A 13,579-nucleotide genomic window follows, 5' to 3' on the forward strand; every position below is an offset into this window, starting at 1 on the left:
CCCCCCAAACTGTAAACAAAAATGGCACAAATATTTCCACAGCAAGGAATAACTTTTACTTTTAAGATGGCACTTTAAAAAAAAATGAGTAAGGTCAAGAATGGGCAACTTAAATTAGTCATCAGTGCTACCTTGGCACACAGGACCACACACCTGACACTATGACAAAATGCTATCCTTATGTGCAAAATGTTCTGTTCTTTGTGCCATTTATTTTTGATAATATATTTTTTATTCATGTATAAAACATCCACTATCCTAACTGAACAACAGAGGGGTTGAAGTGATTAAAAAAATAAGCACATTAAGTATTTTTTTGGGGGGGGGGGTTCCAGTGCAAATGGCTCTCTTGCATTACAATGACCAATCAAGGATGGCAAAAAACTGCTGAACAACAAACCAACATGAAGTCATTTTGTGCATTTTCCCACGAAAATCAACTCAATCAATTGTGTGTGTTGTAATCTAAGACCCTCCCTGAGTTAGCGTTTATCGCTCAAAGTTTTTTTCATTTTTCATTGCAGTTTAACACATTTTGTCCGATTCTTTTTGGCACCAATCTGATTCCATACTAAAAAAACGAAGCGAGTAATATGTTGCGAATAAATCTTTACTTCTTCAATCTTTCTGACGAGACACGTGACAGTTTTAAATTGTGGGGCTAAAACACCTGCAGACAATGTCCTTTCCTTTCCTTTTTTTTTTTTTACGTGCACTGGGAAAAAGCTGATTTTATGGCTCGGGGGATGGGGACCCGGTGAACAGACGCTAGGGGGAGCGAGGAGGAGGAAGACGAAGAGGGGGGAGGAGGGAGGCGGGAGGCGTTTGGCTCCTTGTCCACGGCAGGAGAGGCTGCTGACGAAACAGCCGACTGGCCCTTTAAATAACCAATAGCGCATTCCGAGGTGAGTTGGGCCACATTAATCGCTCCTTTTATGATCACGATTTCGATTGCCTGTATTTTCCTGACTCGAGTACCCCCCTTTGCACGGCCGACCTCCCCGCCCCCCTCCATCCCCTGTCCCTCGCAGCCGAGGCGGACTCCATCTGTGTCACGAAGCCGGATTTCCCCAGCCCGTCGCCGGCTAGGAGGGACAGCTGCTGCCGGTTGGTGGACTCTGGCGGCTCGGGACATTTTGGCTGCTCACACAAGTAGGTCCGTTTGTAGAATAGCTTAACACGAAGACATGTGGACATCGTGGCTTTTGGATGTATGACCGCCCCCCCCCTCCCCACCCACGACACACACACACGCGCACGCACACACACACACGCCTTCTCATCTTAGCTAAGTGACACCCATCAGGGCCTGTTGCAGGGACCGCCCCCCCCCCCTCACACACACACACACACACACGCACACACACCCCTACTTCATGTTTGCGTATGTGTGTTGTGTGTGGACATCCGAAAAGGGACACGCTGTTCCAGCCGTCCAAACCCCCGCATTGTGCTTCTCGTGCACGCGCCCGCGTGCATGTGCATCGTGCACGTCTGTTCGGAAGCGGAGGCCCGTTTGGATCGATACACGATTGAAGCATATAGCCGTGTGCGTGTGTGCGCGCGCGTGCATGACATCAAAGCGTCAGATTTTTCACAAATGCTGGACGTGAGTGAGTGCACGTATGCGTGTGTGTGTTGCGTGTACCCCCCCCCCCCCCACTCAAACAATTCATGCTAGCACAAGATAAAGTTTGCAATCAACAGGCTGAGCACATTAATTATGACAGCCAGCCATGCTATGAAATATTCATAATGATAAGGTAAAAAAACTCAAAGAGCGCGATTTTAAAATGATCGGGTAGTTGTCATTTTAATTCACGTGACAATATAGCAATATTATAAATTTCTATAATTTTTTATTTAATCATTAATAATATTGATAAACAGTAAATATAAAAAGTGAACACCACAAAACAAGACTATTATAATCATTCAAAGAATTCATTAAATTGTATTATTTTCATGCATTATATTAAAAAAATGGTTAACTTTGTATTATCCAGATGTTTCTAAATGAAAATGGCAATATTTGTAACAATCTAACAAAAACAATGGTTTTATTTTTAGGCATTTTTATAGTCATGTAGTTTTAGATCACAAAATATATATTTTGTTCATGACATTTCTAAAACAGTTTTTTTTTTTTTACAATAACCTAAAAGCATTTTTGCAATTTATTGTAATATTTTCCATTACAGCATATTTCGTCCCCCTTGTGTGCGCATGCACACCAATTTAAGGATGTTTGCTACACTGTACAAAAAAATATAAATATATTTTATTTTATAAATGAAATTAAATTGTATTTTTTGAATTGTTTAAAATATTTATGGCGACAGTGATGTTGTTTGCTTCAAAACAATTGGCTGATTGTTTTCATTCAAATTGGGCGAGGACAAATACAATTAGTTCTGGAAGCTCATTTCTTTGTCCTGAAATGTGGGAACGCCAATTTTCACTACAGCAAACATATCATATTTTTGTTAAATTGCTCAACTTCAAATTGTGTCAGGTATGCTGCCTTGAAATTTTGAGTAGTTCACCCAACTTTTTTTTTTTACAGTGCAATTACCAATTAAGATTGGAATGATGATAATACATAAACACACACTCTCGAGCTTTCTCTCTCTCACACTCTCTCTCCCCACTGGTGAAGCTAAAGGGGGGGCGCAGGGGCACTGCCCCCCCCCACGACATTTGCCCCCCCCCTTCCCCCAGGCCAGATAATTTACTTTACAATATTTTCCGATGTTTAATTGGGAATTTCTTTTCTCCTAATTGCCCCCCCCTACTTCCACCTGTCACCCAAAGATAACAGAGAAGGAATTTTGGGCGTTTTTCATCTGACGTATTTTTGGGGTTTATAAATTTTGTTTTTGTTTTGTTTAGTCGACCCCCCCCCATAAAAAATGCTAGCTTTGCCAAAGTCTTGCTCTCTCTCTCTCTCTTTCTCTCTCTCTCATTTAATTAAAAAAGCTAGGCCACACGTTCAGAGTGGTGTAATTAAACTGGATTCTCCCGAGTCAAAAGGGTGACGGTCGGAGTGAGAGACGACACAGTGAGCAGACCTGGAGGAAATATGATGTGTTGCACAACATCCAAAGTGTGCGACCGTTACATCACTAAATTGGGCAACGCCTCTTTTTGTTGACAGTTCAACTCTACCTGCCGGAAGAAGTCAATGTGAGCGCCGCCTGCTGAGCGCCCGTGTTGTGTCCCGCTCTCGCTGATCTTCTACCTTCATCCAACTCCAGCCTGACATTATTTGGGTAACTAGCATTTACACATTTGATATTGATTTTAGAGTAGTGAACCAACCATATGCAGTGAACCAGGACAGAGCCCCGCGGTAGATAATAAAAATCTGCAAAATATTGACGGCTATCACAAAACTGTTTGTAATTGCGTGTAGATGCCACAAGATGGCAGCAAAGGCCCGACCTCACTCTAAATTGTTTCGTCAGCACCATAATACCACCAGATAGCGCCCAGAGTACACACAGTTTTTTGTTTGTTTGTTTGCAGTTGTTGTTGTTGCTGTTTTTTTATTCAAAAGTGATAAAATGATCCTGGGAAAAAAATCGGCAAAAAGGGCAAGATTGCACCTGCCAAACCATGCCTACGCAGGAGTTAAGTCTCCATTTAATTAATAGAACCTGTATTAAATTAGTAATATATGAATTTACCAAATCTATGATGAAATACTTTAAAATAATGGAATATTAAGAAAATCAAATGACGAAAATAATAAGAGGTTCGCCTCTGAGCGGAGTCACCACCATTTCGTGGGCAGTCATGATGAAGCCCTCTGGACTCTGCCTAGCAACAAGTGTCCAAGCAAAGCGTATGCTGTCAATTTATTTATTTTTTTACATTTTCATTTTTTTACCTCGATGTTTTCTCTATGAGGCGCCTGTGTTGCATTGTCATTTAGTCACCTCACAGGGGCGCTATAACGCAACAACAGTCACTTAGTCAAGATGGGCCACAACATTAGGTACACTTGCACCATCTCAGAGCGCAACAGATTTCATCAACTGGAAGTTTTGGAACAGCTCTAGTATTGGATTCCATTGGATGCTGTAGGTGTGCCTAATGATTTGGCCAATGACTGATTTTTGTTTCTTCACAAGGTCTCTCTCTTTCTTTTACAGAGATTTCTGCAGTTTTGCTGCATTCTGATGGATAAGTATGTCCACCACTAATAATATCGCCCAGGCCAGGAAACTGGTGGAGCAGCTGAGGATCGAGGCGGGGATTGAGCGGATTAAGGTACTGCATTGATTAGATACAATATTTATGATGAGGGCGGGAGGGTCGAAGCTAGAACGCTCCCCATATCGCGGCCACAGGGCGGGGGACTGACCGGCAAAAAAGGGTCAAGTGCCCAGCTCTCCATTCACGGAATCATAAAACCATGTGACAGAACGCTTTTTACCTGTATTCAGTAGTTATGTTATTAAATATGAACCACCTTAACATGAGGCTTATCAATAGTACTAGCTAGCATGCTAACCTAAATAACATGCTAGCACAAAGTAGTGTGACAAGTGAGCAAAAAAATATGCACACTAACATTTTACACAGATGATTTAAGGACAGTTTGATTTTAAAGTGGAATGATTCGATTCGCTCGCATATTTGAACTCCAATTCAAATCGCTTTCTGTTTTCTGCTGTTGAATTTTGTTCATTATTGTGATATTACTGACGCCGTAACCCCATTGCTGACCTTTTTTTCCTTCTTTGTCATCCACCATCTGCTCTCAATATCCACCATCTTCCATCTCACCCGTCAGGTGTCCAAGGCGGCCGCCGACCTGATGAGTTACTGTGAGCAGCACGCCCGTAGCGACCCGCTGCTGGTCGGCGTTCCCACCTCCGAAAACCCTTTCAAGGACAAGAAACCCTGCATCATCCTATAGCTGTGCTCCACACACACACCCACACCCACGCACGCACACACACACACCCACGCGCACGCACACGCACACACAAACCCACGCACACACATGCACACTCCCGAAATAGCCTCTCTGGAAAAGCGCCATAATCTGCGGTCGGAGTAAATTTGGAGGTGGGGGGTTGGGGGGGGGGGTCTTATGAGGTGATGTTGGTGTTCTTATTTCCGATCACAGTGGTTGAGATCCGTGTGAGCAAAAGGTGCTTTGGTCTAATGTTCACATAATGGTGGTCAACTATCTACAAGTGTCATCTTAATTTGTAGGGGAAGCATTTATTTTGGGGGTGGAGCCCGGGATTGGGGGCGGGGACATGGAAATTTACAAAACGTTGTCGTCGGGGTGGGGAGGAAGTGTGAAAAGATTTGTAGACTTTATGTACATTGTTGACGTTTTGTTTTAAGATGGACGTACAACTTACAAGCTGGCGTTTTTTGATTAGTTTCTGTAACGCTGTCCTGTGTACAAAAGTAGCGACAGAATAGGCGTATAATGTTGACCTGATCATTTTGCGAATTTTGGAGGTAGCATCACAAGCCCCTTTCTTACTACCGGGAATGTAGTCGACTCATCAATTTTTTTTTAAATTTTTTTTTTTAAATACAACTTTTTCTCCAAACACTGTTGTGTGAGAAAAGGAGCAACATGATGATTTTAAAATGTAACAGTTGGGTTAAATCAGTCCTGGGGAACATGCTTTTTGTTCCCGCCGTATGACAATAAAGTGTAATTGCAAAGCCACACCAGTAGTTGGCAGTGGCGCTCTCATTGCCTATTGTGCGCTACGCTATAGGTTTGTTTTGCAACAAAAATGCTATTATTTATAGTTTTGGCAGAGAGTGGGTGGTGGGGGACCCGAATTGTTTTCTTCTTGCTCGGGGGGGGCGGCGCAACAGAAAATAATTGAGAAGCACTGGGTTGAATTCAGTGAGATTACAATTTGATTCATGTTTCTTAACTTGACGCAACATGTAAAAGCGCTCCAAAGCTCAAACTATCCAAGTTAATTCAATTGAAAAAAAATATAAAATTATTTGCAATGTCAAAGAGATTTATACCAATTTATACCTGGTGTGCATCTCTCATGAAAGGAGATTCGATCCGATGCAATTTAAGTAGGTCATGATTTTGAAGTGCAACCATTCGATACGGTTCGTCATATTAAAACGGAGTTCCCAATTTGAATCTATTTGGGGGGTGCGCATCGATTCTGTTGGATTCATTGAGCTCAAATCTTTTCAACCAATGCCGATTTTGACTATCGTACCGCTAAACAACATCCGAAATGGATTTCGATTTAATTGGGTTTGAATCATGAAAAATCCAAAGGTGTTTGCCCACCTTTCGATGAACCAAACCTGATGTCACGTTTTCCCGCCGAAACCCCCCCGCCCCCCCAAGCAACTCCCTGCTTCTCGTTTGTCTTGATTTGAACGCAACAAATATGAACGCTGTTTCCTTTGCGTTGATTGTTAAAAAATAAAATCCCAAAAGAAAGTGAAGAGAAAGAAAAAAAAAATGTACAAACTTTTGTTCATCTCTGTGAGTCATTTTCATTTCTTCATTTTTAACAAAGCGCTATGGGAACGATCAGTAGAAAGCTCTTTCATCAAAGCCAGCCTTTATCACACCCGTTTTGCTGATCACTTTGCTGCAAGAAAAGAATCGATGGCATGTGGTTATGAAGTGAAAACAATAATTTTCCAACTTCAGAATTAGCGCCAGAAGTCCGGTTATCAAAAGATGATCTTTTTTTCTGGGTCACTTCCTGTGTGAAAGGTAGCAAAAAAAACAAAACAAAAAGCAAACAAAGAAAAAAAAAACAGTGGTACGGAGTTAACACCACTGTTTTTACGGCTGTGGATGAAATATCAAAAGCCCCTTTCACACTACCCTTTTTCTCTGGTCATTGTCCTGTGTGAAAGGTAGCGACGGAATGGGGGTATGAAGTCGCCTCATATTTTTAATTTGAACCGTTCCTATTCTGTCAGTGAGTCAGCATTGACTCTGCTTACATATTGTCTATACGGCTGCGGCGGCGGCGGCGGCGGCGGCCATTTTAGATGCCAAGCGGTCTGATTGGCCCATTGTCAGTCCGCGTCCTCGTCGTGCCGTGCGTGTGTGTGGAAAAACGTACATTTCATACTTTTCGTATCGCCTTGAGATTTGCGTTGTTTTTGTTTTGGTTTATTTTTATTGCCTTGATTGACGATTGCGAGGAAATTCTTTTTCTTTGGGTGTTTCTCAGATGTGCCATACATACACAAGTCATGATTTTTTTTTCTCACACACTGTTAATATTTTGTGGATATTTGTTGTCGAAGAAAAAAAAAGATATTGACAAGTAGATAACTCGAATAAAACGACGATGTAACAGACATGCTCCTCTGTTGTCGTTTTTTTTTTTTTTCAGAGCCTACAGTTTTTCCTCCAATCAGAGCCTGGCAATGGATGGATGTATTAAATACCATATTTTTTCCATCAAAGAGAATTTGTATTTTCCCAAGGGCAGGAAGTCAGATACACATACGCGGACTTTGAGCATTTGCGGGCCGACCTGTACACAATTTCCCGTGAATAGCAAGAGGATCGACAGTGTAAATGTACCTTTGTCGTCCACTAGGGGGCGCCAGCGCCTAAATCATCCTGCTTTCGTTTAAACCGGAAGTGCAGTTCCATCACTGTCAAACTCTGAACGGGGTGCTTAATGGACATTTTTTAACTCGATTTTGGGTTGAGATTGGAGCAAAACCAACTTGCAGCCCTTGAAAAGCGGAACGAGGTGTGTTTTATTTAATTGTGGACATTCAAATGTTTAAGTATTGTGCATTCGATTCTCTTTTATTCTCAGTGTAACTTGTTTGTGCTTAAGGCCAATTGTTTTTTTTTCTATTTACATTAGGGCTGTCAAAATTTAAGCATTAACTCTAGAGAATGATTTTTTTTTAACACAGTTAAATATTTTAACTCAGGTAGCAGCATTTTATTAATTCCAAAATAATTTGCATACTTTGCAAAGCCAAATTCAAATACTGTAACATATTAGCCGTACAGCTTTAGCACATCATCTCAGAACAAAAAAACCAACACTGCTGGAGTGTGGTGCTTGTGGGATCAGCGGGCGCGACCGATTCTTTTTGATGAACTTATTCTCATGCGTCCATTGCAGCCTGGACATCCTGGAAGGGGGATTCCCCCATCTGTGGTCCCTTCTCAAGGTTTCTCACTTTTCCCCAGATGGGGTTTTGAGTCAAACCTTGCCCTTCTGGGTGTTAAGATCAGGCGATGTCGACTGTGGGTATGTGAAGCCCTTTTAGACTTTCTGTGATTAAGGGCTATAAAAATACATTTGAATTGACTTGACTTAATGATTCAGTTCACTTAAAAAAAACTCCCGCCCATCACTACTCTTCTTAGTCCTTTCAAAGTGTTCAACCAATCAGTCGCCGAGTGCCTTCACGTCCGTACACACCCTCACGTCTTCCTCCTCGTGTGGTGTAAACAAACCGAGTAAGCCCATGTGCCTGTGTGTTCTCCTGTTCTCCCAGTCTGTCAGCAAATGTGAGCGGCGGGAGGAGGGAAGAGAGGAAGATTCCGCGTGGGATCATGTGCAACAAGACATCAGTCACGCCCTGAGTCGTTGGCACAATGCAGCTGCAGGTTTCAGTATCAAAAGCACAAGCTGATCTGCATTGGCTGCTTTGCCTGTTCGGCAGTTTCAGTCCAATTCATCTCCGTGGGAAACCTCCAGGGCTTGACTTTAACTGCAACATTTGGTCACTAAACATTTTCTTCAGTCATGGGCTGTGTTTGGTCACAAAGGAGTAACTTTTGTTGATCAAAATGCTGTCTTTTACCACTTGATTGCTGTATTTTGCCATAAAATGGCTATTTCCTTTGGTCAGATATGCTGTATTGTATTTCATAACTGCTACATATTTTTCTGCATAATTCTCAATTGGCTTATATGAAATACTATTGCTGATTTTTTTTCTCCATAGAAATACTACACTGGGCTAGAAATCTCTCTATTTTGTCGTTTCTGTCCAAATATAGTGTGATAATGAAAAATCGATTTATAATCACAAAATATTAAAGTTTAGTGGCAAAATCTAACATTTTATTAAACAAAACGGTGAAAAATACAGTATTTTCTGCGAAAAATATAACATTTTTAAATTGTAGATTCAGACCACTCTATAAAGCCATTTATGAGGAAATATCGCATTTAAATGGAAAATTATATAAGTTTGTTCATTTTTATGGTACGGTCAAGCATTGGTCCTCAATCAGCGGTCTGCGGGCTGGTTGATGCCTCATCCCAATGGAAAAAATTAGGTTGGGGATAGTTGCAGCAAAGAAATCTGACAAAAAAATTGTATTTTTTTTTTTAATGGAAAATATAACCATTTATCCATGTTATGACAAAATATAACATTCTTGGAAAAATACGGTGTACATTTTCATTTCAATGCCAAGATAGCACCTTTTTATTGTAAATGAAATTGCTGAGTCACTGTTAGGAGTTGCACGCGTAGGTGCAATGGGAAAGTGTCGTATGACTTCCTGCTCAATCTGAAACGGATGTGATCGTCAAGCCCGTATGAAGACAATAATTTATTCAAGTCATATAACAATAGGCAGCCCTTTCACACAGTCCGTTTCTATTGAACACAAATGGATGTTGAAGGCACAGACATGAATACTTCTATGCGTGCGTCAATACAGTACAAGGGAATGCCGCGCATAGTTTCACCTTTGCCACATTCCTGTCTGCTTCTGAGAAACGCGCGCTGGGCTGGGCTGGGCTGGGCCACGCCGGCTCCTCGGCAAAGCAGGCCTCGGTGTGGAATTTCCTGAAGTCCAGCTTTGTCATGTGTCCTGAGTTCCAGCCTCACACTTGTTTGTGTGCGCGGGTTCAAAGTTCCTCTGTGAGCGAAGCCGCGCACATCCGTTGTGTTTTTGTCTCAGCGCTCCTCCAGAACAAGCTCGGGGACCCACTGGTCTACGCGGAGGCTCTCCTGGCAGTAGATGCCGACTTCCTGGAGACGGCAGTGGTCAGCGTGGGGGTTCTGACGGAGAGAAACATACATAGTATACACGACCTCAACTGATGGGAGCTCGCCAGGAAATTTTTTGACTGCCGTATTTTCAAGACGATAAGGCGAAAAAAAAAAAATCAAGATTTATTTAGCGTATTTTGTGAACTATAGAGCGCCCCTAGTGGTGAAAGAAAAATCCACAGAAAAGCCACACCATTGTATTAGCAGCATGGTTCAAAATCTAGGGAAAAAAGTAGCGGCTTATAGTCCGGAGAGTACGGTGAACAGAATTTGCATGGTAAACTAGAGCAGTTCAGTGGCATTACAGAAACCTGTGATGAAATTTGTATGGCAAAATAAAGCAATTTGTAACAAAATATGCCATTTTCTATAGAAAAAGCTGTTTTGAGGAAAATGTAGCATTTGACATTTATACAGAAAAAATATATGACATTTCTTGGCAAAACTACAGAAGCAAGGAGCTCCCAATGTGGCGTAAACATTTTTCGCTGGCAGACTCGTTACAACGTACTAGTGTTGTTTCGATACCGATACCAGTATACCGATACTGGTATCGGTGTCGATACTGCCCTAAAACACTGGTATCGGATCGGCGAATACCAATCAATATGGCCCGATACTGGCTTTCGACATTGTTTTGATTTATCAAAAGTATTGGTATCGGCTGATACTGCTCAGTGGTATCGGTATCGGGACGTCCGCCATATGAACCCCACTCCCTCAGTCATCTAAGATGTTGAGGCACGTGACGGCCGCCGATTGCACTGTCACCCGCATCCCCGTCGCCGATTTATGTGACGTAGTGTGATGGCCAACCACACTACCCCCAACTCAAGTAGTCACCGATACCAAGTACCGATACTGCGAGTACTTTCATTCCATTAAATTTCCAGAAAAAAATAAAAACGGACTGATCATTTTTAAGAAAGTCCTACATACCCCGATACAGAAATTTCCTTACTTGCATTAACGTAATGTAAATTTTCCATTTTCCTCAATTCGAATTTGCTGCTACTCGATAAAGTGTCTGTGGCTATACCGTGACCAGCATGCAGTGTATGTCTCCGTCGTGGCGGTGGCAATCATCCTCGTCCGCGTTGGCGAGCAGTCGGCGTAGTCGCGGCACGCCGGACACACGCAGGATGGTGATGCCGCTGTCGCAGCAGAACGACTGCAGTAGCGTGAAGTGGATCTGCAGAGCCACGTCCGCCTCGTCGCCATCGGCGGCCAGCACGCACAGGACCACGCTGTCCGGGTCCCTGGAAGACGGAGAAGACCAAAGGTGAGCTTCATCATTGTCGCGCCGACGGTTGCAAAATTGCCAGATGTTTCGGGATTGGGAACTTGCCAGTGTAATTCATAGGAATAACCACTAGTAGGCATCACAGTTATTAAATGTAACCAAAACTAACGAAATAACTAAACAAAGAAAACGTAAATGTTTAAAAAAAAAAAATGAAAATATCTTACTTTTATCAAAACTAAAGCCTGTATCTCACTGAGCTGTAAGTGTTTGCGCAAATATTGAATGTTGGTTTTTCAGCAGGGTTCCTAAAAGGTTGCAAACAGTTTTTCTTGTGGCAAGGAAAATTTTGAACATGTTCAAAATTTTCCTTGCCACAAGAAAAACTGTTTGCAACATTAAAACTTGTGGCTAATGTCTGGCTAACGTCTCTGCGACCTTGAACGAACTCTGACGAAAAATCAACATGCGGGCTGTGCTCAAACACTCACCAACCTTTGCCACTCGGTAAAATGCGGGCTTATTGAAAACTAACTAGAATTCTCGAAAAAATATCGTCTTTGTCAATATCTTTCAATATCTTATATGGGCTTTCGGGGTTCATTTTCAAGATTTTTTTTTTTTTTTTTAGGGAGTAAAACTTATGAAAAGATGAAGCATTTAAAAAAAAAAATCCAAACTAATAAAAATTAACAAACTTGCTCTAAAAACTAAATTATTTTCACCCCCCCCCCAAAAAAAAATCACTGAATTAAATGTTTCTATTTTGTGCATTTTCACAGCAGTTTGAAATTGTTTTAATCCAGTACAGGACCTTTGTTAAGTACCATTCCATTTTATTTCACGTTATAGTAGATTAACCAATTTAATCAGGTGGTATTAGTGCTTTTAAAGTGTGATTTTAAAAATATTTTTACACGTCTACATCAAATATAATGGAACCATATCGCCCCCTCCCCCCCAAAAAAAACAATGAGAAAAAAAAATTGTACGTTTTCGCTGATTTTTTTCTCTGTTGTAAAATTAAATACTAAGGGACAAAAAATTGTAAAAAAAAAAAAAAAAATCTATGTAGTGTTGCAAACATTAAAGCCCCAAAATGTATTTATTATTTGAGTGCTTAGGTATTTCTGTAATTATTAGGCTGCTTAACGTGCCATCACGTGTGGTCAAGGAGACTTCTCAATTTTGCATGGCTGTCTGCTTATTAACAAAACACAAGGTTGCAGATATTGAAGTCTGACGCTCACCCGCAATTCTCAGTTCATAGCCTTGACTTCCCATAGAAATTTCCCCAATTTTCAATCGTTTTCCAAATTCCCCAGTTTAACTTCCCATGGAATTTTCCTGGAGTTTTTCCGCCGTTATGTAAGCAGCCGAGCTCAACTCACGCGTTGAGAAGCTGAGCCGACTCATAGATGCCCATCGTCAGGCACTCTTGTTTCTGAGCCGTCACCAGCAGCTCCTCCAGAGCCACGCCGACGGACTGCATCCTGAAAGCGGACCATAAACATTGGTTAGCATTTTGCATCCCGAGCTTGCTTGCAAAAACACCATGTCGCCTCGGAAGGAGAACATAAACGCTTTCCAATGAGACCCAAAATATATAAACAAGTTAGCTCCTTTGCACTATGCTACATAATGCACCTTTGGAAGGAGACTTTTAACACATGCTATCCATTTGTCTTGTGTGGGTGACCATAAACATAGTTTTTGCAATATACTGTGCAGCAAAATGGCCGCCAATGACCCCCCGAGCCGTCGGTTGGCCACCCTTGCTCCGAGGTCACGTGACATCTCGTAGGCAATCAGATTACATGCACTAAATAATCATTTTAAACTATTAAAGAATTCAAAAAATTAAAAAAAAGGGTGAAAAAAGTTACTATCTTTTCATTTTATTTGAAAGGGACAATGCCGGTCTAAATGTACCGATGTTAGCAATAAGTAATTTACAGTTGTTGTTACGAAATTGCATTGTCTTTTTTTTTTTTTATAACTGTAACGGAGATAAATAAAATAATTATATTTATAATATGGACACACACACACACACGCGCACACGCACGCGCACACGCACACACGCGCGCGCGACTCTCTCGTCTTCTCCACGTGCACGTCGGTTTGGAGCTCACCTGTTCTCCGTGACGCTGGAAGTCAAGCTCCCCTCCGGAGTCATGCTTGCAGCAAAAAAACAAATGCGTAAGGGCGCACTTGCTGCTGGTAGCGTGGCTGCAAAGTCCTAACACTTTTTTTGTGTGCGTGTAATGCACGAGTGCGGGAGGCGGGACCGAAACCCGTGCTGCGTTG

General features: G+C 41.8%; 2 protein-coding genes and 1 long non-coding RNA gene across 5 annotated transcripts; 2 read left to right on the top strand and 1 right to left on the bottom strand.

The window, feature by feature from the left end:
- Positions 1-781: 781 nt before the first annotated feature.
- gng7 (guanine nucleotide binding protein (G protein), gamma 7) lies at positions 782-5,541 on the top strand. 2 transcript variants are annotated; one of them, XM_088311367.1, is made up of 5 exons: positions 782-905; positions 1,032-1,156; positions 3,158-3,272; positions 4,158-4,275; positions 4,802-5,541. In XM_088311367.1, exons 4-5 carry the CDS (start codon positions 4,195-4,197, stop codon positions 4,925-4,927), a joined length of 207 nt encoding a protein of 68 aa, XP_088167493.1. In that variant the 5' UTR covers positions 782-905; positions 1,032-1,156; positions 3,158-3,272; positions 4,158-4,194; the 3' UTR covers positions 4,928-5,541. The 2 variants fall into 2 exon arrangements, with proteins under 2 accessions (XP_088167493.1, XP_088167484.1); XM_088311358.1 differs by having other exon boundaries at positions 1,032-1,152.
- Positions 5,542-7,385: 1,844 nt separating this feature from the next.
- LOC148342828 (uncharacterized) lies at positions 7,386-9,412 on the top strand. The gene is made up of 2 exons (XR_015846179.1): positions 7,386-7,745; positions 8,512-9,412. It is a non-coding gene; the product is annotated as an uncharacterized LOC148342828 (long non-coding RNA).
- Positions 9,238-13,544, bottom strand: LOC148342829 (growth arrest and DNA damage-inducible protein GADD45 beta-like). 2 transcript variants are annotated; one of them, XM_088311379.1, is made up of 4 exons: positions 13,405-13,544; positions 12,661-12,762; positions 11,066-11,285; positions 9,238-10,035 (listed from the first exon to the last, which is right to left on the bottom strand). In XM_088311379.1, exons 1-4 carry the CDS (start codon positions 13,446-13,448, stop codon positions 9,931-9,933), a joined length of 471 nt encoding a protein of 156 aa, XP_088167505.1. In that variant the 5' UTR covers positions 13,449-13,544; the 3' UTR covers positions 9,238-9,930. The 2 variants fall into 2 exon arrangements, with proteins under 2 accessions (XP_088167505.1, XP_088167514.1); XM_088311388.1 differs by lacking the exon at positions 13,405-13,544 and adding an exon at positions 12,917-12,980.
- Positions 13,545-13,579: the final 35 nt, after the last annotated feature.

Source organism: Idiotropiscis lumnitzeri, chromosome 1, assembly GCF_059441095.1.
Source record: "Idiotropiscis lumnitzeri isolate Australia: NSW breed Sydney's pygmy pipehorse chromosome 1, RoL_Ilum_1.0, whole genome shotgun sequence".
Lineage (NCBI taxonomy): Eukaryota > Metazoa > Chordata > Actinopteri > Syngnathiformes > Syngnathidae > Idiotropiscis > Idiotropiscis lumnitzeri.